Source organism: Hylobates moloch, unplaced genomic scaffold (genome assembly GCF_009828535.3).
Source record: "Hylobates moloch isolate HMO894 unplaced genomic scaffold, HMol_V3 SCAFFOLD_8, whole genome shotgun sequence".
Lineage (NCBI taxonomy): Eukaryota > Metazoa > Chordata > Mammalia > Primates > Hylobatidae > Hylobates > Hylobates moloch.
In genome coordinates, this window is record NW_026652283.1 from 10,421,120 (window position 1) to 10,444,918 (window position 23,799).

General features: G+C 42.8%; 1 protein-coding gene across 5 annotated transcripts in view; it reads left to right on the forward strand.

Annotated features, from left to right (window-relative positions):
* ETV6 (ETS variant transcription factor 6) overlaps window positions 1-23,799 on the forward strand; it is a 260,443-nt gene that overhangs the window by 17,046 nt on the left and 219,598 nt on the right. Inside the window, exon 1 of one of the 5 annotated variants that reach the window (XM_058441974.1) lies at window positions 20,525-21,026. The exons of the other annotated variants lie outside the window; for them this stretch is intronic. Within the exon in view, the coding sequence (XP_058297957.1) occupies window positions 20,997-21,026 (30 nt within the window). The 5' untranslated portion in view covers window positions 20,525-20,996. Of the gene's footprint in view, window positions 1-20,524; window positions 21,027-23,799 lie in introns of those variants that run through there. 5 annotated transcript variants of the gene reach the window in all.

The window sequence follows — 23,799 nt, forward strand, 5'->3', positions numbered from 1 at the left end:
TACTATGGGACTAGAAAAACAACTCAAAGTTGTGTCTTACGGATAGTAAGAAAGCCTCAACATTGCTGTTTACAGTGGATAGCCCAGTGATATTTATTTAAAGAGGGCAGTCTTAAGAGAGTATGTTAGGGTTATGAATCTGATTAAGTGTGATCTGATAAGTATGAAATGGATCACTTGAGAGAAATCAAGTACTTTGAGATATAAGCAGACAAAACTGGGCCTTCCACACAAGCCCGAATGGATCGTTTTCTCCCTATTTTTGTTGCCATTGAGGTACAGCTGGGATTCACGGCATTAGGATATGTGAAAACTTTTAACTTCCTGAACCCAACCAAACCCCAGCAAGAGTCCTTTTACAGTTTCCCCAAAACTGTCACGTGTTTTCCTGACCGCCTGCTGGGGGCTCTCGTTGCAGACCCACGCGGCAGCTGCCTACCAGCCCTGCCAGATTTGACTTCATCTTGGCTGCAGGTGGGTCGGTCTCCACGCGGCTTCTCTTGGCCTGTCTGTCCACTCAGGGCATTTAAGGGTCCTCTTGCTTTGCTCAGATGGGCTCCTCAAGGGCTTGTGCAGTAGGTTGAGAGTTGTTACAGGGTTGCTGATCTGGACCACTTAGGGAGCAGAAGGCATAGGTCTGTATATGAATGTGAAAATACAAATTTAAGACGCTGCTCAGGTAGGGGCAGCCACGGAAGTTGTGCTCCCTCTTAAACACTCAGTGTGCACACCTCATCCTTGGACAATGTACTGCCTACATTTCCAGTGTCCAGCACGGTGCCTGGCACAGAGGAAGGCCGATGGATAGTAGTTGAACAGAATTTTTTAAACATCAGTTATTTATTAAGCTTCTATTATGGACTTAAAGTTTCCTCCATGAATGCTACCAGAACCCTTGCTCAATGTCCTCACTGTTGAGGCTGTTGAGTGAGAAGCCATTTCCTTCCCCTTCTACTTCCCCTCCCTTTACAGCCTTACCAGGCCCAGTGTTCAGAGGACACAGGGACCTAGGGCTTGGTGCTCATGAACCTAGGGTTCCTAAGAATTACTATGTCACAATCTAATCTGGAGACTATCCGCCATTTAGTTCCATGGTGGATTATGGTCTTGGTTCTAGCAACCTGCTGAAGAACAAACCTGGTGGTTTATTTTCTTTTTTTTTTTTAAATGGGGACTTGCCTTGTCTCCCAGGCTTGAGTACAGTGGCATGATCATAGCTCACTGCCTCGACGTCCTGGGCTCCAGCGATCCTCCCACCTCAGCTTCCCAAGTAGCTGAGGCTACAGGTGTGTGCCACGATACCTGGCTAAATTTTTTTTTTTTTTTTTTTTGAGATGGAGTCTCACTCTGTCACCCAGGCTGGAGTGCAGTGGCGTGATCTCGGCTTACTGCAGCTTCCGCCTCCCAGGCTCAAGCAGTTCCTTGCCTCAGCCTCCCGTGTGGCTGGGATTACAGGTGCACGCCGCCACGCCCAGCTAAATTTTGTATTTTTAGTAGAGACAGGGTTTCACCATCTTGGCCAGGCTGGTCTTGAACTCCTGACCTCGTGATCCACCTGCTTCGGGCTCCCAAAGTGCTGGGATTACAGGCGTGAGCCACCACACCCAGCCAATTTTTAAATTTTCTGTGGAGACAAGGTCTCACTATGTTGCTTGGCTGGTCTTGAATTCCTGGACTCAAGTGATCCTCTGGCCTCAGCCTCCCAAATTGCTGGGATCACAGGTGTGAACCACCACACCCAGCTGAGAACAGACTTTTGAACTACCACAACTATAGTTCTGTTGGACATTGTTTTCACTTGAAATTGCTTAAAAATTGACCCGCCTTGGAGAAAATTTCATGAGCCTTTTCTTAAAGAATGATTGAAATGCCAATGAGAATGCAATAACGAGTGCCCTGTGTAGCTGTGTGGGAGGGACACCCTCCCCTCCCTCCACCCAGCGAAAGCTAACGTACTTTCCAAATTCTAAATTGTGATGTATGACTTGGTAAAGGACTTCACACTGTTTTTTGTTTGTTTGTTTGTTTGTTTTTTGAGACGGAGTCTCGCTCTGTCGCCCAGGCTGGAGTGCAGTGGTGCAATCTCGGCTCACTGCAAGCTCCGCCTCCCGGGTTCAAGCCATTCTCCTGCCTCAGCCTCTCCGAGTAGCTGGGACTACAGCTACTACACCACGCCCGGCTAATTTTTTTTGTATTTTTAGTAGCGATGGGGTTTCACCGTGGTCTCGATCTCCTGACCTCGTGATCCGCCCACCTTGGCCTCCCAAAGTGCTGGGATTCCAAGCATGAGCCACCGCGCCCGGCCCGCACTGTTGTTTTTTTTTTTAAATGGATGTGGCAGGCCTTACAAAAGGATATGCCGTTATATTCTAACAAATTATGTCTATCGAAAAGAGTATCATGTGAGATTAGGGCTGTAGAGGAACAGCCTTTCAACTAGCCTTCCATGTGGCAAAGGTGGCTCCCAGTTTCCAAAGACAGCACAGACCCCAAAGGTCTTTTCTGAACTCCTTCCATTTTTATGATCCCTGGCTGGGTCGGAGAAGGGCTTGTTAGTATGTTTTTCTTTCTTCTGGATGAAAGTTGCAAGGACACTTAAGCCTTATGCTTCAGGGCGGAATCTGATCACAAGTTGAGATCAGGAAGAAATTTTCCCCCTGTGGCTTCCTGTTGCACAATTGCCCGGCCAGGTGTGCTACCTCTATTAAACAAAGACACACACAAGCGCACACCTCCTTACTGGCCATCTTCAGAGCAGGATGTTGGACGTTGTGGGCCAGCAGCCCGGTTCCTTTGGCACGTCCCTGCACTCAAAGATGGGAGGCAGCTGCCCGTCTGCTCTTGTACTTGGCTCTCCTCTGGGTGTGCTGTACTGAGCTCAGGGCCATGTCTTCAGATCCCTGCAACTCTTTGCAACTCTCATTTTGTGGGAGAATTAAAATTAGGTCTAATTCTGTACACACCCGCATGCACATGCACACATATCTTTTTAAAAGTTTTCCTTAAACTTGCTTCCCCTTTCCTGGGCTTTGCTTCCCCCTTCCTGGGCTTTACACCACATCAAACCTATATGCATTCCCAAAACATCAAAATACTGTTCACAAATCATAGCAGAACTCTTTAACCATAAGGTCCGCAGTTGCCAATCTCAAGCTTGGATTGTAAGCGACTTCGAAGTCTGATCCAAAAGACTGTGGGAGGAGGGGAAAGGGACAGGGATGGACTTTTTTCCTTCCTTCCTCCCTCCCTCCCTCCTTTCCTCCTTTCGTCGTTTACTCGTTTCTTCCCTTCTTCCCTTCCTCCTTTCCTCCCTTCCTCCCTTCCTCCTTTCCTCCTGTCCCCTTTCCTCCCTTCCTCCTTCCTTTCTAACTTTCTTCCTTTTCTTTCCTTTCTTTTCTCTCTTTCCTTTCTTCTTTTGGAGGCCCCGGCTGTGCCGCCTCTTGTGCAATAGGATAATTACCAGCGATTTCCAGGCTTGCCTGCTTTTCTGCCTTTACATCTCTATCTCCTGTGGCGCAGTACTTCCTTCTGCCTCTATTATTAGCTTACTTAGCTTTACCATTCAGTTCTCCACCTCCCCCCCGGGGTCCCTCCCCATCTTCTTCCAGCCTTTCTTTCGCTTCACCTCTGTAAAGGTATTTTGGGGAGCTACCATTCATGTTCATTCATACGAGAACCCTCTTTTCCTTTATTAATATAAAATAATCTTGGTCCTCCCTCATTTTATCATATATTCATTCATATTCCCAAAATAGAAACCGTCGCCACCAGCACATAACGTCTGGCCTGTAAACCTTTAAAGCAGGATGTGCCGAAATGAGATCTTCACAAGCAAGTGTGCCTCATCCACTGACCTGCAGGCCCTTCTTCCCCAGCGGCCATTCACTCATCTTCACACGATCTTCTTGCCCTTCTGTCTGCTTTTCGATGATTCTACCCAATCACATTCCTTCCCAAAATTACTGTTAGTACTTAATTGTTCACCTGGGCTTGTTCATTTTGTAGTTCATCGTTTCCTTTTTTTTCTTTAAAATTTTCTTGTTCTTCGGGGATACACTGTATTCTTGTAATTAGAGATTATATCAGTTTTCATCGCCAAAGTTTGCCAAGTGGACATAATAGTATTTGGTATCAAGCATGCCTTTCAGGAAGAAGGGAAAAACAATAGATTTTGGGCAGCTTTTGATTACAATGATTTCAAATTTCTAATAACTGAGAAGTACTTCATATGATTCTTGTAGAGTAAAAGCTTAAAAGTTACCCTTTTCTTTTTAATTGATATGAGTCTTACTTCGTTTGGGTAAGAAACCCAGTTTGAGGCTACCAATGTTTCAGATAGCGGTCTTAGAAACTAATGATTGCTGTAATTTCAATTACTAAGTAGGCATTCCTATTCAAACTTTTACTCAAGTAGTTATATTCTTTAACTATTGTTACTCATTTGTAACACTTTTCACTATAAGGATAGTGCCATCCTGTTTATAACACACCCTGTCCTGGGGCTAGATGGAAGGGATTGAGGAAATTTTGCTGGAGTCTTACGCCACCATAGGGCAGCATCATTTTAGGAACAAAAGCAGAGAAGCTCACACTCTTCTGAATATAACTGGGGAGAAAATTTAGGGAGGTGGCTTGTAGGATCAGTTTTAAGACCAGGTCAGACATACCTACAGATTCTCTCTTTGTAAATCAGAAGTGGCCTTTAATAGCTTTCATATGGATAGATGGGTAGGTGAAATATTATTCCACCTAAAGCATGACATTTCAGTAAGTACTACACTTTGAAACTTGCCTTGCAGGGTTTTAAAAATATTCTTTTCTGGGTTCTAATCATTTATAATGAAGAGTCACTAGCATTTTATTAAAACCCATATTTTTTGGAGAGGGATATTAAGTGAGCAGGGATTGTGGGTTGTTCTTGCTTTTCCTTAACTGTCTTGCCCCTAAAAAGTGATGGGAATAACCCAAACCTTAAAGGTTCCTGGGGCTTTCTTTTTCCCAAGACAGGGACCTCCTCCTCTCCCCTGCTCTCATCCCACTTGTTCCTGAAAAAGGGTAAGGTTGGGGGAGCGGGGAAGAGAGAAGGAAATTAGGGTTCTATCTTAAAACTGCTGCTGGAGTGGCTAGTTCTGGGAGCTTTTTGAGAGAGGCCCAAGGTAGCAGCCTTGTCTCTTTTGCCTCTTTCATTAAACCTAGGGTTTGCTGTACAATGCTTTGGGTCTCCTGTCCCCAAAATTAAGGACTGTGGCAAGTATCATCCTGACATCTATCCGATCAGTTCTGACTGCGAGGCACTTGTAATTCAGAAGATAGTCATTAGATTTGGATAGAAAGAAATGAGATTTGATGTTCAGTAGATCAGTAGCGTGACTATAGTTCATGTTAATCGATTGTACATTTTAAAATTGCTTGAAGAGAATAATTTGAAGTTTCTAGTATAAAGGAAAGAGAAATACTTAAGGTGATGGATATACCAGTTAACTTGATTTGATTATAAATGTATAAAATCATTACATGTACCCTGAAAATATGTACATCTAATATGTATCAATAAAAATAAATAAATTCATTAGAATAACAGAATTTAGACATTTAGAGCTTTAAGAGTTTTAAGGAATTTCAGACCAAGGCCCAAAGCTCGGTTAAGTGACCTACTGAAGGTCCCAAGGCTATTATTGCCGTATTAGAACTAGAAGTCAGGTCTCCTGACTCCCACCAGTGTATATTGACTTTTGACCTAGCAGTTAGTTTTATTTTAGGCTGCATTTTCGAAATAACAGATTGGTTCAAGTCAAAATAATCTTATTCGTGTGAAAAACTCAACCAGGTGAACTGACTGAATGAATTTACTTTTTAATTGGGTGTTTTTAGGTCATGTGGAAAAAAAAAAGACACAGATCAGAAGGTCCTGTGTGCTTCATGTTTGGATCTGATCCTTTTTTTTTTTTTTTTAAGCTCAAAATGAATGAAGGATGGTGGAGTAGGAACTAGGCTGTATGCATAAAACAGCACTTGCCTGTCTGCCTTGTCACCTGCACTCCAGTGGGGTGTTTCTAGGGCTCACTGTAAGGTGAGAGGTGACTTCTGGACCCTTGACTACCCCGTTCCTTCTGTCGCAAAATATAATCAGGAGGTTTTTATTTGACAATGTACTCTGAGTATTGGAAGGAACCAACTTCCAACCCAAATCGAATCGCCTCTGAGATCCTATTAAGCAGAAAATGCCCTGAACACCAGTATATGAAAATGCTTTGCTAGGATGAGCTCAAAGCATTTCATCCTCCAAATAAAATCTATCTGTTCGCACTTAGATTGTTCAAAGGCAGATGGTAGGCAATTGAAACAGAGAGACAAGCTGGCAAAAGGAAAAATAAAACCACAAATATCTGTGCGTGAAGGTGATTTACGCTCTTGCCAGCCCCCCTCCTAACTTCGTTAACACAACGACATAGCAGTTAAGTAGCATGGGAACTCGGGCTCAGATGGCTAATACAGTTGTCCTCCGTTAATGGGGTGAGACAGAGCTTGCGTATAATATGCAGTGCTCTTCACCAAAATGCAGAGCTAAAAGAGATTTTAAGAGATAATCAGCAACATAGCCCGTAAATCATGCTGCTCATAACAGACGGCCACCTTATTGAAATCTCACGGACCCCCACCACACGTGTTAACAGCAGGGCCACTGCTATGAAATATTAGCTACTACCGAGTGGCCAAGTATTAAGAAAGGTACCACTCGGCAATATTGAACTTCAAAGCAGAAGTAAGATCCCCTCGTGGTAAAGGTAGGAAGGTGGTGAACAGGGTTGATCAGAACGGTGGAAGAGTCCAGAGCAGATGCTTTGTGGGAAACCCTGAATTAGCCAAGAGCAAAAGTTATCGCCATCCTACCGCTCTGGGAAGGCTGCCTGGTGGAGAAAACCTCTGCGTACCCTCAGCCTTTTCACTGACTGGAGGACTTTCCAGACGAAATCTGGCACTTCTCAGTAACCTTGAACTTGAACATTCAGCGACAGAAGGGAAAGGGAGAGGGTTTCGGCTGCTGGAGCTGGGTAACTGTGCAGGGCTCTCGCAGCGGGCCATTTGTGGCTCTGATGGTGCCAAGCTGCAGTATTCTGAGGGTGTGTGAGTGAGGGTGTTGATCCTGGCTGCGGAAGGGGCAGCTTTCTGAGCAGGTGGGAGGGGTGAATGAGGAGGGGATTTGGCGGGGCAGGATGTGAGATGAGTTTACTCTGCTGAGAAAGAATTTGGAGATGTCCATGAAGAAGAAAATCTGGATGACTATTGAGGGAGGGCTGATGTTGGAGAGAAGGGGTCATACTACAAACCAGAATAAAATAAAGGATATCTTAGTATCAAGAGGAAAGCACTGTTAAGATACTAAACCTTCTGCTGCCCAAGTATCTGAGGAGAGACCATGGAAGAGTTCTATGTGGAACAAATGAAAAAGGCGGTAAAGTCGGGTCTAGACCTGGAGTTTTTAGTAATACCAAGTTTACATAGGAAGTGTCTGGGAAGTAGTGATTAGAGGGCAAGTAGGTTGGACGAGTGAATCATTCCTTCAGAAATCAATATTTTTTCCTACTAGGCCCTCCAAATGTCATCTTTGTAGTTGCCCAAATACATCAGTTTCTCTCTTATGTAAGAGAGCTTGTCTCATTTTTATTGCTGTATTCCATTTTCAAGTGTCTTCTCGTGTAATGGTCCTGTATTTGATCTTGGCCAGATATTGTCTGTGACTGCCGTTAGAGTGATCCTTTTTCTTTCCCCCGATTTAGTCAAACTGTGTCCTTGGTCTCTAGACTGAGATTTGGCAGTGATTCCATGGCTGTTGTGAGTGGAGTTGACTAACAAAACTCAGGAGTGGAATGGCCATATTTTGGAATTTGGTTGAAGCAGGTAAAGCAATGCAAATCTATCTCAGGGAATTTCTCTTTATTCAGAAAGAATGACCTCCATCCCACCTTTCTCTATAAGGTACAAATCGTAATGCATATTTGACACATGAGTTGACTTTTACCTTGGGGACCAGCAGACCACCCCGCAGATACAATGCACGGAATCTAGCAAACAATAAAGAGCAGTGCGCTCGCGTGGCCAGATTGTTCGCTTCCTTCCTTTTTCGCCTTCATTTTTGGGAAGTCCTTGCCTCGTTAGTTCCATAGGCCATGAGACATAGCAATATAAAATGCCAGAGGATGTTCAAATGGGCGTGTGGAGGAAGAGGGAAAGCAGGAATTCTGGGCCAGAGAGCAGATGGCCAGCCAGTGACCTAGGAAGGGAAGCTCAGGCTTTTAAACAATGGCAGTGTTTCTTTTATGTGCGGTTTTCATTAAGGAGCACCAAGACTCCAAGTTGGATTCTGAAAGTGGTCATAGAGTCCCTGCCCTCGAGATTTACTTTGCAAAGAGGAGACAGTGGTTTTAATATAATGAATATTTGCAGAAAACAGCCAGAGACTATAGAAACACTTTGGCACCGTCTGTGGCGCTGCTAAAATGTGCGCTGTAGCTCAAGGCCCACGGGGGTTAATGTAGGGGCTGTTTGTGTGTGTGTGTGTTTGGTGTTTTCCCCATCAAGCCCTGGTTTTGTGACCCTGGGTGAGCCAGCTGCTTCCGCTGTTTTCCAGGAAAGCATGAGTGTCCACCACCTAGAGAGATGATGATGTGAGAAGGGGCAGGGAGAGACCTCTCCGGCCGCCACTCTCTCACTGCCCCAGGAGCGGAGGCCCCTGCTGCTCAGGAGGCCTTTGGCTGTGTCTGGATCCACCAATTCCCCGCTTCCCTAAGGATGACAGGGGTAATCTGGTGAGACCCGCTGCCCTCCTAATGTTGGAGGAAAGCTGGAGCCCCTCAGTCAACATTTATGGAAGGCATTTAATGCATCATGGGCTGCGAAGGTACAGCCAGGCCCTCCGTCAGCTCCCTGAGACAAGCCTTGTCTTTTTGCACGCATATGTCTGTTAATATTTGTAGACCTAGCTGTAGCCATGGGGGTAAGCCTAGTCCTCCAGCCCCTGACAGTTTATTACCACAAGGAGTGAGAACACCAGGATGTGTTTTTTTAGATGTTCTTCTGTAACCCCCAAGCACCTGTAGCTCCCAGGTGTTTTTACATTGATCTCAGAATTACCCAGAAAACATTCTTTGAAGACCTTGTGGAGTCTGCCATTTGTACTTCTGCTACAAAGAGCAAAAATAAAGCAAATAAACAAAAAAGTCCCTGGAAATCCTATAGTTATCCTAATACATATTTTTAAAGTATTATCTATCACTGAGCAGGGTCATCTATACATTTCAATCCTTTTGGAAAATATACTTTCTCAAACTTCATGTTGTATCCCTCTAAAGTTAGTTAGCACATATTGTACATTCACAAGAAATGTTCATTTACAGCAAGGCATAGGTTTTTTTTTTTCTTCTAAAAGAAATTTGACCAGGTGTGGTGGCTCATGCTTGTATTCTCAACATTTTAGGAGGCCAAGGCAGGAGGATCACTTGAAGCCAGGAGTTCTAGACCATCCTGAGCAACAAAGTGAGACCCTGTCTCTATAAAAAAATAAAATAAATTAGCTGGATGTGGTAATGTGTGCCTGTAGTCCCAGTTACCCAGGAGGCTGGGGCAGTAGGATCCCCTGAGTCTAGGAGTTTGAGGCTGCAGTGAGCTATGATCATGCCACTGTACTTCACTCTGGGCAACAGAGTGAGACCTCTGTCTCTAAACAAAAAGGAAGGAAGGAAAGTGGGAAGAAAGGAGGAAGGGAAGAGAGAGAGAGAGAGAGAAGGGAAGGGAGAGGGAGAGGGAGGGAAAAGAAAAAGGGAGAGAAATTGATGAAGGATGAAGAAAGAAAGAAAATAAAAGAAAGGGAAAGAAACTGATGAAGGAGGAACTGGGTACCTACAAGTGGTTGAATGAAATAATCCTGTAAAGTCATCTAAAGTTCCCATCTCATTCCTTGCCTTTTATTTCTCGCCGTCACCCGTGGCCACTTCTTGCTTGTTCATGTCACTTTCCTTGTCAGTTTGGAATGGGCCCTGCCTGGCTGATGGCTTTGGAGAGGACAGCAGACAGTCATTAGAGACTAGAAGCTGCCAAGCGAGGCAACGTGACAGAGCACACAAGCTTTATGCCTTTTTCTTAGTCTACTCTCAGCTTGGAAATGTAGGAGTTATAGTGACACAGCTCAGTCAGCCTCTTCCTCCCCCGATCCTGGATCATCCACTCTGTCTCTCCCTCCCCCAATCCCAGATCATCCTGTTTTCCTAGACCATTCCTTGCCCTGACAAGTCTCTATTATCCTCAGGTTAAAGCCCAACTAACCCTGACCAGGCTGCAAGGCCCTGTGTGATCTGGCCTTGTCCCTTGCTCTTTGTCTTGGACTGCCCTTGCCCACACCAACTCCTTAGCATTCTACGGAGTTGCCATCCTCTTCTCTCCTGGCCTTTGCCCATGCCACTCCCTGAAACACTCCTTCTATCTCTCTTCTCTCAGCTGACAGCTCTTTCCTAGGTCTTATCTCCCTGGGGTCTTTTCTTGAACTCCTCAAATCTGGATGAGATGTCCCTCATATGTGCCCTCATGACATCCGTTTTGAAACTTCTATCACATCATCTTGTTTGTACGCATCACTTGTCAATAAGCCCACGAGATCAGAGCCCATCTTGGTTTTGAGCTTATGAACATAATGTTGGGAGTAGTTTTGGTGCTCCATAAATATCTGTTGATTGAAGGAGTGCGTAGAAAACAGAATTTGGTCTTTGATTTTTTTCTGTGTTTGGCTCAGTGTCTGATGCTCTCCCGAGCATTCTTATCAGTCCACAGGACTTTGCAGGACTATTAGCAGAGGAGAATGTATATCTGCAATATTGTAGACATCGCCGGTTGTTGGAAGTTTGCTTATGCAGGGAAAACAATATGGAGTTTTTAATTTTTAGTTGCAAATTCAGAATATTTAGTTACGTATAACCTGCGGTGGTTTGGTTTTTAAATTGAGTTTCTGCTTGTTGTTAAACCCAACCCGAATCAACTAAAGGGAGCTCTCTTCTCTCTACTGTCCTTGTAGAGAGGAAAGGAAAAACGATCACAGATCAATTCTAGTTGCTGCCTCTGAGAAAGAGAACAAGATAGATGGGTCTGGCTTTGAGGAACCTTTCTCTCTCTCCTCCCTCCTCCTGCCTCTCTCTCTGCCAGTAATTACAAAGCTGAACTGAACTGCTACTGAGAATCCAAGTTCTTTCCTGGCTCTGACTAAGAGAACATAGATAGCATATGCATCTAGATTCTTTGGCTGTATACGGACATATATACATGCACACACATACACTCTGTCTTTGGCCTGAAATAACGGCACTCCACTAAGACCTGTTGTTTGTTTCTTAAGCAGATGGACGGCTAGATTTTTCTTTATATGAATCTTTCATGATTAGTTTTACTAGGACAGAGCTAAAAGAACATGGAATATGAAGTCCAGTGACTTAGATTGATTGGATGTATGCGTATTGAGCACCTGTTATGTGCTGGACATTATCAGAATTATCCAGGTGAAGAAGATGAGGCCTCTGATTGAAGTGGCTTGCTGTGTAGTGTGGTTACACTAGTGCCACTTACTCTATAACTTTGGCGGACAAATTACTGGACCTCTTTAAACTTCCCATTGCTTAACCGTAAAATGAGGATAGTAGCACCTACTTTATAGTGTTTCCAAGAGCATCTACCATGATAATGTTTGTAAAATTCACTTGACATACACCTGCTTATCCTTGACATCTCCCCGTGCAGTCACCAGAGCGCCTCCCAGCGTCCTCTGGCACAGGTAGGTGCTTCGCCTCGTGCAGTTCTCTGCTTGGACACTTCACTCCGTGCTGTCAGCACCCTTTGCTTCTGTTCCTGCACTTGTGCCAAACCCTTTGGATGAAGAGCCTCGTTGTGCCCATCTCTGGATTCCTAGTGCCAAGCATGGGGTCCAGCACTTGACACATGGCTGTTGCTGAGTAAATTAAAGAACAAGGATTATGGATGGCCAGGTACCATGCATATCACATCCTTATTATAAGAACTTTGGGCCAGAAAACAGAACAAAAAGGGAGAGTGCTTTGAGGCCCTGGAGATCAGAGCAAATCTCGGCAATATCACACTCCAATTTGAAGCACAATTGTAAATGTGTGCTGCTTTTTAGCATGGATGCTGATCAACTGCCCGAGGTAAAGGAACCTCTTGAGGTCAGGAAGGAGGTCTGTATATTTAGTCTGGAGGTCGGTCTACATTTTGGTTAGCTACCAAAACTAACAGACCTAGGTGGTTGGCAATTAGAGGTGCATTTTGATCGTTTTATGCCATAGACTCTACAACTCACATGGCAGCACCTTCTTCCTCCTGGTTTCCTTTCCCTTTGCAAGAAGAAATGTGTTTCTCCTTTTCTTGGAATCTCCTTCTTTTCTGCTCCGATGATATCTCCTTTTTCTACTGGTCATACAACTTCAAGAATTAATATGAGTTATTATATTAGGGTTCTCCAGAGAAACAGAACCACAAGGAGATAATGTATTTATTTATTATGAAAAATTGGCTTATGTGATTATGGAGACTGAGAAATCCCATGATCTGCCATCTGCAAGTTGGAGACCCAGGAAAGCCACTGGTGTCATTCAATCAGAGTCCAAAGGCCTGAGAACCAGGGGAATTGATGGTATAAATACATCCCAGTTTGGGGGTTGCAGGAGATGAGATGTCCCAGTGTAAGCTGTGAGGCAGGGGGAAAAAAGGGAGTGACTGGTGAATTCTTCCTTCCTCTGCCTCTTGTTCTTGTTCTGTTCAGGCCCATAATGGATTAGATGGTGCCTACCCACACCGGGGAGGGAGACTGCTTTACTGTTGAGGAGCTAATCTCTCCAGAAACACCCTCCTAGACACACCCAGAAATAATGTGTAATCTGGGCACCCCATAATCCGAGTCAAATTGACATATAAAATTAACCATCACAGATATTCATGTCATTGAGGTTGAAAGGAGAGTATTCTTGTCCTTAGTGTGTGTTTTTGTAAATACAATTTCTAACACAATCTGAATGTGCAGGAAATAAAGAATAAGCACTTTAGGGGAAAAGATCATGTCTCAAAGGATCATTTTTTTTTTCTTTACCCACCCCTTTGACTCTCAGCATTGAAATCAAAGTAAGGCCCTGAGCAGCTACATAGTAGAGGAAAAAAAGAAAAAAGTAAGACCAGATGGTTGTTTGGAAAGAAACAGCCAATCTTAGCAGTTATGCACAACATTCTAGGTAGCGTAAGTTCTTAGCACTCAATAAATGAATCAATGGTTGCATTTTTTAGAAAGACCATTTCTTCTTCGGTAAAGCTTGCTAGTTCTTCTTCTCACAGATTCTCTTTTCATCTGTTCCATAGGTTCTGCAGACTGGTGAAGGGTAGGAACAGAGTGATCTTTTCTTTCCTTCTTGCGGTGTTTGCCACAAAGCATGTTGAATGGTCTTGACGTTTCTCCGGTCTATAAATAAGTACTTTTTTAAATGGAGCCATCATGGGATGTGACTATTTATTCTTGTCACTCTCTTCTCTCCTCCCACAGGGAAATGGCACATTTAGGAAGAGTTTCCATTATTTGTAACATTTGATGATTTGTGTCTTTCATAGACTATGTATCAGAGCTGGAGAAACAGCTTCTTAACTTTCAGACTTGCTTGTTCTTGACCCCATGAGCGATCTAGGAGAGTTACCCCATTTCTGTAGGCGTCCATCAGTATTCATCCTCTGTGTTCACACGCTTTCTCATTATATTACTCTTCTCAAGTTTACAAATCTCTTCTCATTGATTTCATTTTAGTTTGGCATCATGGTCTAGTGAGACCAACACTTGGCTGGGAATTGGGACTAGCTGTGTCCTTGCATAAGACTCTTACCATTCTGGGCTTGTAGTTTTCCTCTGTAAAAGTTGAGACATCGAGCTTGATAGTTTTCTGGCTATAAGGGCATTTTGACCTCCGAATACTGAAAGGATGCAGGTAGGGGTTGCAATCTTTCACGCTCTGTACTTTCCAAGAGTAATTTGGTCAGGTATCTAATGCATTCCCATGAGAACCAAATGAAACTGCTCTGGCCCCTTCAGATAGAAGCTGTTAGAAATAAAAAGCTTACAGTTGTTGGGGGACAGGCAGTATATTTTACATCTGCTGATAATATGCTAGAACCAAATTGGAAAGTGGACCCATGTATGTTATTTAGTATTTTAATTGTTTTCATTTTTCTCATTTCTAGACTATGTTGAATAGTGGAATATTTTGCTTCCTTTGGTTTTGTTTGAGAACCTCTTCTCCTCTTAGTGATGGTGCTGTAGCTATCGTCAGCCCAAAAGGTCCATACTACATATTCAGCTAGGACAGGGACCACATCAGGGCAGGCATCTCATATAATTTGACTCAGCCCTAATACATTGATTTTCTTACAGCCAAGGATGAACTCTCTCCATTAAAGACTCATGTGAGGGGAAGAACAGATAGCAAAGTGTTTGCTAAAATGATGAACTGTCCCTATTTCACCTTCAGGCAGCAAAATGATCTGCTTAGAAACTAATTAGAGCATTTTCCCCATGGCGTTGGTGATCTACTTCTACATGCCTGTGATCTCTTAGACAGTAGTTGCACCATGTTCAAGAACTGGCCATAAAGCAGCCCTCTCCCTAGCCTGTCTCCCTCTAATAGAAGAATGCTGAGAGTGGCTCATTCCTTCAGATGAATCTCAGACCTTTTATTTCAGATTCATTTAAGGGCATTTACTCTGTGATGCTCCTTCCTTTCTGTTCTTTAAAATCTTCTTTGCTTTTGGATCCCAGGGTAGACAAGGAAAATGTTGCACCATCATATGTAGGTAGGTAGGAGACTTTAAGGTGCTCAAAGCCTGGTCGACATTTTCTGGTAGCACAGATGAAGCCATTTTGCATGGAAGCCTCCTAGGCCAGACTCTGTCCTGCATCCCACTGAGTATAGACCTAATTTCTTTCTAATATGGATGGAGGAATAAGCATGGTCATTTATCATGCTGAGGCAGCTATAAGCCGTCTGCATCTGGGTTCCATTGCAATTGGAGCAGTCGCAAATCCATTGGGTTTCTTTGTTTTTCAGGATAATTTTCTTTCCCTTATAGTGTACTACAGATTTGGGGTCTGTGGTCTTAAGCGAACATTTACATAAAATTAGCTATTTATGATTTTAAACAAATTTCATGCCGTTTTCTGTTGCGTTGTTGGTATTTTTGGTTTCTATGTATCATAAACCACAGAAGTTCAGTGACTTCCATGGAATGATGTGGAGAATCAGGAAGTAAGACTGAAATTAAGAATGAAAACTTCTGACTATATGTGTCATGCTCATTTTCACCACTGATTAAGGACTTTCAGACCACAATTTAGTGAATAAATCTGTGTAGCAAATTTTTTAAATTCTCATGTTTTATTTATTATTTATTATTATACTTTAAGTTCTGGGATACATGTGCAGAATGTGCAGGTTTGTTGCATAGGTATACATGTGCCATGGTAGTTTGCTGCACCCATCAGCCCTTATCTACATTAGATATTTCTCCTTATGCTATTTCTCCCCTAGCCCCCACCCACTGACAGGCCCCGGTGTGTGATGTTCCCTTCCCTGTGTCCATGTGTTCTCATGTTCAACTCCCATTTATGAGTGAGAACATGCGGTGTTAGGTTTTCTCTTCCTGTGTTAGTTTGCTGGGAATGATGGTTTCCAGCTCCAACCATGTTCCTGCAAAGGACATGAGCTCATCCTTTTCTATGGCTGCGTAGTATTCCATGGTGTATTATGTGCCACATTTTCTTTATCCAGTCTATCATAGATGAACATTTGGGTTGGTTCCAAGTCTTTGCTATTGTGAACAGTGTCACAATAAACATACGTGTGCATGTGTCTTTATAGTAGAATGATTTATAATCCTTTGAGTATATACCTAGTAATGGGATTGCTGGGTCAAATGGTATTTCTGGTTCTAGATCCTTGAGGAATCGCCACACTGTCCACGATGGTTGAACTAATTTACACTCCCACCAACAGTGTAAAAGCGTTGCTATTTCTCCACATCCTCTCCAGCATCTATTGTTTCCTGACTTTTTAATGATCGCCATTCTAACTGGTGTGAGATGGTATCTCATTGTGGTTTTGATTTGCATTTCTCTAACGACCAGTGATGATGAGCTTTTTTTCGTATGTTTGTTGACCGTATAAATGTCTTCTTTTGAGAAGTGTCTGTTCATATCCTTTGCCTACTTTTAGATGGGGTTGTTTTTTCCTTGTAAATTTGTGTAAGTTCCTTCTAGATTCTGGATATTAGCCCTTTGTCAGATGGATAGATTGCAAGAATTTTCTCCTGCTCTGTAGGTTGTCTGCTCGCTCTAATGATAGTTTCTTTTGCTGAGCAGAAGCTCTTTAGTTTAATTAGATCCCATTTGTCAATTTTGGCTTTTGTTGCCATGTTTTTGGAGTCTTTGCCCATGCCTATGTCCTGAATGGTATTGCCTAGGTTTTCTTCAAGGGTTTTTATGGTTTTATAGGTTTTTATGGACCTAAAACCATAAAAAGTCTTCACTCCATCTTGAGCTAATTTTTGTGTAAGGTGTAAGGAAGGGGTTTCAGTTTTCTGCATATGGCTAGCCAGTTTTCCCAACACAACTTATTAAATAGGGAATCATTTCCCTATTGCTTGTTTTTGTCAGGTTTGTCAAAGATCAGATGGTTGTAGTTGTGTGGTGTTGTTTCTGAGGCCTCTGTTTTGTTCATTGTTCTATGTATCAGTTTTGGTACCAGTACCATGCTTATACAGCATATTTTTGTTTACACTTTCATTGTGAATGCTAATTGTTTTTACTTAAAGATTCTGCCTTGAGTAGATTCAATAATTCAAACTGGACATGAACATGTGACTTTTTGAGATGGAATCGCTCTCTTGCCCAGGCTTGAATGCAGTGGATTGATCTCTGCTCACTACAACCTGCACCTCCCAGGTTCAAGCAATTCTCTTGCCTCAGCCTCCCAAATAGTGGGGATTACAGGCATGCTCCACCATGCCCGGCTGATTTTTGTATTTTTAGTAGAGACGGGGTTTTGCCATGTTGGCCAGGCTGGTGTTGATCCCCTGACCTCAAGTGATCCGCCAGCCTTGGCCGTTCAAACTGCTGGGATTACAGGCATGAGCTGCTGAGCCAGGCCATGTTTGAATTTTTACAAGACTAATTTAATTTCACATTTCATAGGTAACACATAGACTTAGCCACATTTTTCATATTGGTGCCTCCATGGTAGATAAGACATTGAAACTATAATGCAACTAAGATCAAATTTTTTAAATGTCAGAAGAACTTTAATAAATAAATTTGCTCATCCTTTTTTGATGGACCCTAACTATGATCAGTTTTTAGCCATGATTGTATCTGCCACTAGACTGTATTATTTTCTCATTTAACATAGCTTCATGGTACTAGGAATGGAAGGAGGAAACGGGGCATGAACTTCTCAAGACTGCTTTGTAAGTCTGTTTCTTTCTTTGATTCCCATGTCTCAAGGAACTGAGAGCAAACTTTGAGCCTGAGTGTAAAGTTTGTTTTCCTGGAAATGTCACCAGACTGTAAACTCAGAAACAGATTGCCCCCAAAAAATTCCCTAAAGGGCTCTTCACTTTTTTCTTATGTTACCTTTTTTTCCTGTGGCATTCTGTCTCATAATATGAACTTCATATAGTTGCCTCTGAAACTTTTCTGTTTAGCTTTTTTTTTTTCTTCCCAAGAGGAATTTCTTTAAGTACACTATGGAAATGTGCACAAAGATGAAGGCCTGACTTTTCTAAACACTGTGTTATAAAATTAATTGACAATTCAACAGATGTGTATTGCCACATGGATAGAGGGTAAAGGTGGTCATTTGTCACTGACTTTGACAACTGAGAAAAAAGTGATTCAAGGGAGTTGGCCCTGCATGTAAGAAATTTCAGGAACAATGTGGTCAATTAATTTTACTTAAGATGAATGTAAGCATCATATGTACATCTAGTTCTTTCAATAAATACAAAATAATTGTGAATGATAAAGTGGGTTTTTTTTCTTAGTGGCAGATAAATCAGTGCCTCTAACAATCTGCCTCTGCCCTGCGGCATTTTTTGAAATGTTACTAATTTGACAGACTAAATGAGCATCCAGTGTTATTTAGCTTTTAAAACATATTATTTGTGGTTTTTTTCCTTTAATATTTTGCTTAGAAAGTCTTTCTCTACTCTAAGGTCAAATAAATATCCAGTTAAATAGATGGAATATTACCTGTTTCATTTTTACATTCAGGCCTTAAGATTTTATTAGAGAAACTTCCACACATACTCAGAAGTAATGAGAACAGTATAATGAATTATATGTACTCATCACTCGGCTTCAACGGTGATCACTATGTGACTAATCTTGTTTTATCTGTATCCTTACATCCTTCTCACCCTTCCCCTTCCCTATTATTTTGAAGTATAAGTCACTCAGAATTTCAGCTATAAATACTTCAGGTTGTGTCTTTAACAGACTTAAAAACCAAGCAAGCAAAATGTCATTATCACACCTAATAAAGCTAACGGTCATGTTTTCATATTATCTAATTAATACCTAGAGTTCAAATAAAATGCCTAGTATTTTTGGGGCTGAGGATACAACCCATAAAAGTAAAGCCTTGGTGTTTTAATACCCAAGAGCCAATATTCTAATGTGACGAAACAGACAAAATATAAGTAAAATACGAACGAGATAATTTCTGCCAACAATCAGTGCTCGGAAAGAAACACAGTAGGTGACAGAGAGAATGATGCAGGCCCAGGGGGATCCTATTCCAGGTTGGTGGTCAGGGAAGGCCTGGGAGGCGGCATGAGTATGAGGACCAGGTGAAGGGCAGGAGCTGGCCCAGGGGACAGTGTCCCAAGTGGAGGGATTTGCCACTGCGTGAAGAGCTTGGTGGGCCTGCAGAGTGTCATCTAGCTAGGCACCTTTTTCCCTATTAATGCTGGCTTTAGTTATGGTCATTTGTAATGTGTAGATTTTCAGTGTCTAACTTTTCAACAGGGTAAATAGGACCATCCAGAGTACACCAATATTGAGCTTTGTGATACCTTTTGTCGATTTGTTGATCAGTTATGCTTCATTATCCCTGAATATTTCAGAAAAAAAAAAAAAAAAAAAAAAAAAAGAAATGGAAAATTCAGGCTACTTAAATCAGGCCTTTGAAAACTGGAAACCCTTAGGGGCACAGACCCTTCGTGTGTAATAACAGAGCTCTTATTTTCTGCTGGGAAGTTCCCTATTGAGATTTGGGACACTTCCTAATTTTTTCTGGGTAAAATAAAAGTGACAACTTTTTTTTCTTATGACTTTTTAATACTTCTTCTTCTCTGAGTAAAAACCAGGAAGTAGGAAGCAAATGTATAAAAACCAGCAACACACACATATTTTCATGTACATATGAATGTGTATGTGGGTGATAGGAAGAAGAGAGGATGCATAGAGAAGATGATCTCGATCAAGTTTGATGTAAATGTAATAGCAAATTAGAGTACATTCTTGTCTTAATCTTTTCTGTAATGAAGATAAAATGGGGCATTATGTTCATAAGATTGAACAAAAGTGGGTGATTTCAACCTTTTTCTTCTCAGCCATTAAAAGAAGAATTTGAAAGAAACAGTCTTTGCATACATATACAGAGAGTTTGTCAGCCTTTCTTCAAACACAGCCAGCCACAGTCAGACTAAACATTCGAAGACATTAAATTTAGTCCACAGTGGAAGTATTTGTTGATTCACATATTTTCTTTTTACAAGAAAATCTTCAGGGTTAGTATTCACCCCTGAATTGGACACAAAGTAAATTTCCATTGTGTTACAAGACAGCTTAAAATATCTTTGATTTAATCCAGAAAATTCTGTCACTCTTATTACTCCTGAAAAAGGTGCCGGTATTTTAGACTTACCAGTCAGCTACGTTAAAAGCTGTGGATAGTTTTGCAATTTATGAAATAATTATTCTTCCTCATTTGTCTTCTTGATTTGCCCGACATCAATGCTCTTGTGTTCACCAGGGACTAATGATTGTATTTTTCTTCCCAGTGGGTGGGATAGGATACCAGTAGGTGAGATAGAGAGTTTATGGTAGATTCAGTTTGTCTTTGTTTACTCAAGCACTCTTCCAGGGCCTGAAGCTGTCAAAGGTGAAGTAGGAAATTACTGTTTACATCTGTCAGGAATTCAGTGTTCTGTCTTTTATGAGCTTTCATGCCCTTTAGAGACCATTTTGCACACCTTGATTGTCAGAAAAGGGTCTGGGATGTTTTTGGAGTGGTACAGAGATGCATACAGCAACTTAGACTGTCATGACTTTTTTTTGAGATGCAGTCTCGCTCTCTTGCCTAGGCTGGAGTGCAGTGGCGCGATCTTGGCTCACTGCAACCTCTGCCTCCCAGGTTCAAGTCATTCTCCTGCCTCAGCCTCCCGAATATATGGGACTACAGGCATGTGCCACCACACCTGGCTAATTTTTGTATTTTTAGTAGAGATGGGGTTTCACCATGTTGGCCAGGCTGGTCTCGAACCCCTGACCTCAAGTGATTGGCCTCCCACAGTGCTGGTGTTAACAGGCGTGAGCCACCGCGCCTGGCCCTGCTATGACTTTCAATGCTCTGTTGTAGTTTTTTCTTAAAATTTAAGTTTGCTTGGCAATACCTTTTTTTTTCTTTCTTTTTTATTTTAGACAGAGTCTAACTCTCACCCAGGCTGGAATGCAGTGGCAAAATCTCAGCTTACTACAATCTCCACCTTCCAGGTTCAAGTGATTCTCCTGCCTCTGCCTCCTGAGTATCTGGGACTACAGGTGCACGTCACTGCACCCAGCTGATTTTTGAATTTTTAGTAGAGATGGAGTTTCACCATGTTGGTGAGGCTGGTCTCAAAACTCCTGACCTCAAATGATCTGCCCGCCTTGGCTTCCCAAAGTGGTGGGATTTAAAGGCATGAGACACCACCCCCACCCCACCTTTTTTCTTTCTTTTCTTTTCTTCTTCTTCTTTTTTTTTTTTTCAGCTCACTGCAACTTCTGGCTCCCCCTTCCCCACGCCCCCCACCGGGTTCAAATGATTCTCCTGCCTCAGCCTCCCAAGTAGCTGGGATTATAGGCACATGCCACCATGCCCGGCTAATTTTTGTATTTTTAGTAGAGACGAGGTTTCACCATGTTGGCCAGGCTGCTCTCAAAACTCCTGACTTCAGATGATCCACCCGCGTCGGCCTTCCAAAGTGCTGACATTACAGGCGTGACTCGCACCCAGCACCATCCCCCCTTTTTTTCTTAATAAGAAAATGAGTAGACACATCCCTGGGTGCCCATCACTCATTTAGTCAAGATTGCTGAGTATGAGAAATCAGTAAATTAAGTTAATATGAAGAACTGAAAACACAGTTCTAGCCAAAGTAATGCTTAATAAGTACAGTATTGTTCAATTCTTGCTAAATAGCATACATTTATTGTGTTCCTCCATTTAAGACACTTTCAAGCATCATAGGGAAAGAAAAGCACATAAGTCGTAGTCTTTAGCTTTAACGGACTTGTAGCCTAGTTGAGAGAAGCCATATGTGTAAGATGACGAGCAACAGCACAAAGCAGTGTGTGATCAGTGCCAAATGCAAATATTTACTAAAGGGGTTTAAAGCACAGAGAAAGTTTGCTGTGAACTGGAATAATGATAACAATGGTAGCAACAGCAGCCAGCATTTACTGAGTGCTTCCCGTGTGCTAAGTACTGATCAAGTCTCTTACAGGTATTCGCTCATTTAATGTTTATGTCAGCCATATGAGAAAGATGTTTCTATTAGTTTTCCTGCTTTACAGCTCAGAAAACTGAGTGAGGTTAGCTAACAGGCCCAGGGTCCCACTCCAAGGAAATGTGGAGTCTGAGCTGCCTGTTAGAGTCTCTGCTGCCTGACTCCAGAGCCCCAGTCTTAGCCACATCAGGGTGGTCTAGGAGAACTGGATAGTAGTAGTAGGTACCTTACGGGCAAAGGAAGCCGACCACCTCACGGAAGAGTCCGGTGTATACAGGAAAAGAGTGAAAGGTACAATGTCGGGGCATGATTAAAGGGCCTTTAGTCCCCATTAAAGGCACTTTGACCTGGTCCAGAAAGCAGTGGGAGAACCAGCGAATGAACTTAGCAAGAAGAATGTTGGGTGCATTGCAGGGCAGCCACTATGGCTCAAGTTGGGGCTTTCTGATGCTTTCTGCTTCAGTCTCGTGGCTGTCCAGTGGTTTGATTTTCCATTAGCCCTTTCTCCCTTGGCCTTAAGGGATGAATATCTACAAAATCTTAGCTATCAGGCAAAACCTCACTGTCCCACTGGTGATGAGCTGGGCTTCCCAGCAGTTCATACGAGGCCTGCGTCCTGCTGTGTAACCTGCCTCAAGACGGCAGAAGGCAGAGTTAGGTGTCCCTCCCCACTCAGGGCCCTCTTTATGCTTCTCTGGATTTGGTGCCAAAGAATCCACAGTTCAGGGCAACCGTAGAAACCCCAGGAAGAGTGGTAGCGTGTGGAGACCCTACTAAGATAACCACAGCCTTAGCTGCTCCTTGAGGTCTGACTCTGGGTCCCAGGGGCTGCTTAGAAGGATCCTTAGTGATCCCCTGGTCAAGACATCATATGTTCAGAGAGCAAGGTTAGAGGAGTTACCACAGTTTTCTTCTACATGCTGATTAATCTAGGATTTAAATACAGGCTCCAAAATAAAGCATAAGTGATGGTAGCTCAAAGAAGCAAACCAAGCTTCACATTAAATGACATGGGCTTCTGAAAATGTGGGAAGGACTAGGAACACAGGCCACTTACTGCATCTATAACTCTCTTTAGACAATGAAAATATGTGATTAGGAAATGTTTTGGTGAGATCTCACCGAGATTATTTACTGCAAAGGAGGCCCAGGACTCGTCTGGCAGGGAAAATGGGGCCGGGGGCGGGGGGGATGTTTGCTGGGAGTATGGAAGAGCCTTTTAAAGTATGGAAGTAGACTGAACCCCTGTGCTGGGGCTGGGGCTGGGGACAGGGAGTACCGTAATACAATTTTATGCTGTTCGGGGATCTCTGCAAAACCTAGAGTAAGTAGAGGAAGGAGTCTGCTTGAAATGAGGAATAGTAGGGTCAGGGTCCAGGTGGAGGTGGGGAGGAGTGGGGCTCAGACCTGACCTCTGCTTCTCTAGGCATGGTTTGGATATTTAAAGACACAGCACAGTACATTTGCTATTTTATTTTATTTTATTTTATTTTATTTTATTTCATTTCATTTTAAACCATGGCTAACTCTTCTCCAGTCTTCTCCAGGAGAAAAAACTCGACTGTCATCCTGGCACAAAAATGTCCACAGTTAGGCTAACAGGCAAGCTTCCGTGAGCAGATCAAATTTGCTATTCTGGTTCCAACATTTAACTCCCTAGCTTTTTTTAAAAGAAAAAATAAGCTGGCATCAACTGAAATTTTAGGTTAGGGGCTTGGTTTGAGGATGTTTGGAGAAGCGGGAGCTCTCTGCCATGTCTTTTGTGGACATTGGATGTGTTTCCGCGTTCTGGTTGGCCACACTTCCCCCTGGGGCAGATTCTTCAGAATCATTTGTCTCCCACTGGGAGTCTTTTTCCCTCCTCCCGCCCCCCACCCCCCTTTGTCTTTTTCTCTGACATCTGCCGCACACTCTCCAGGGCATACGGTCCAGACCTTCCTGGGAGAGCTT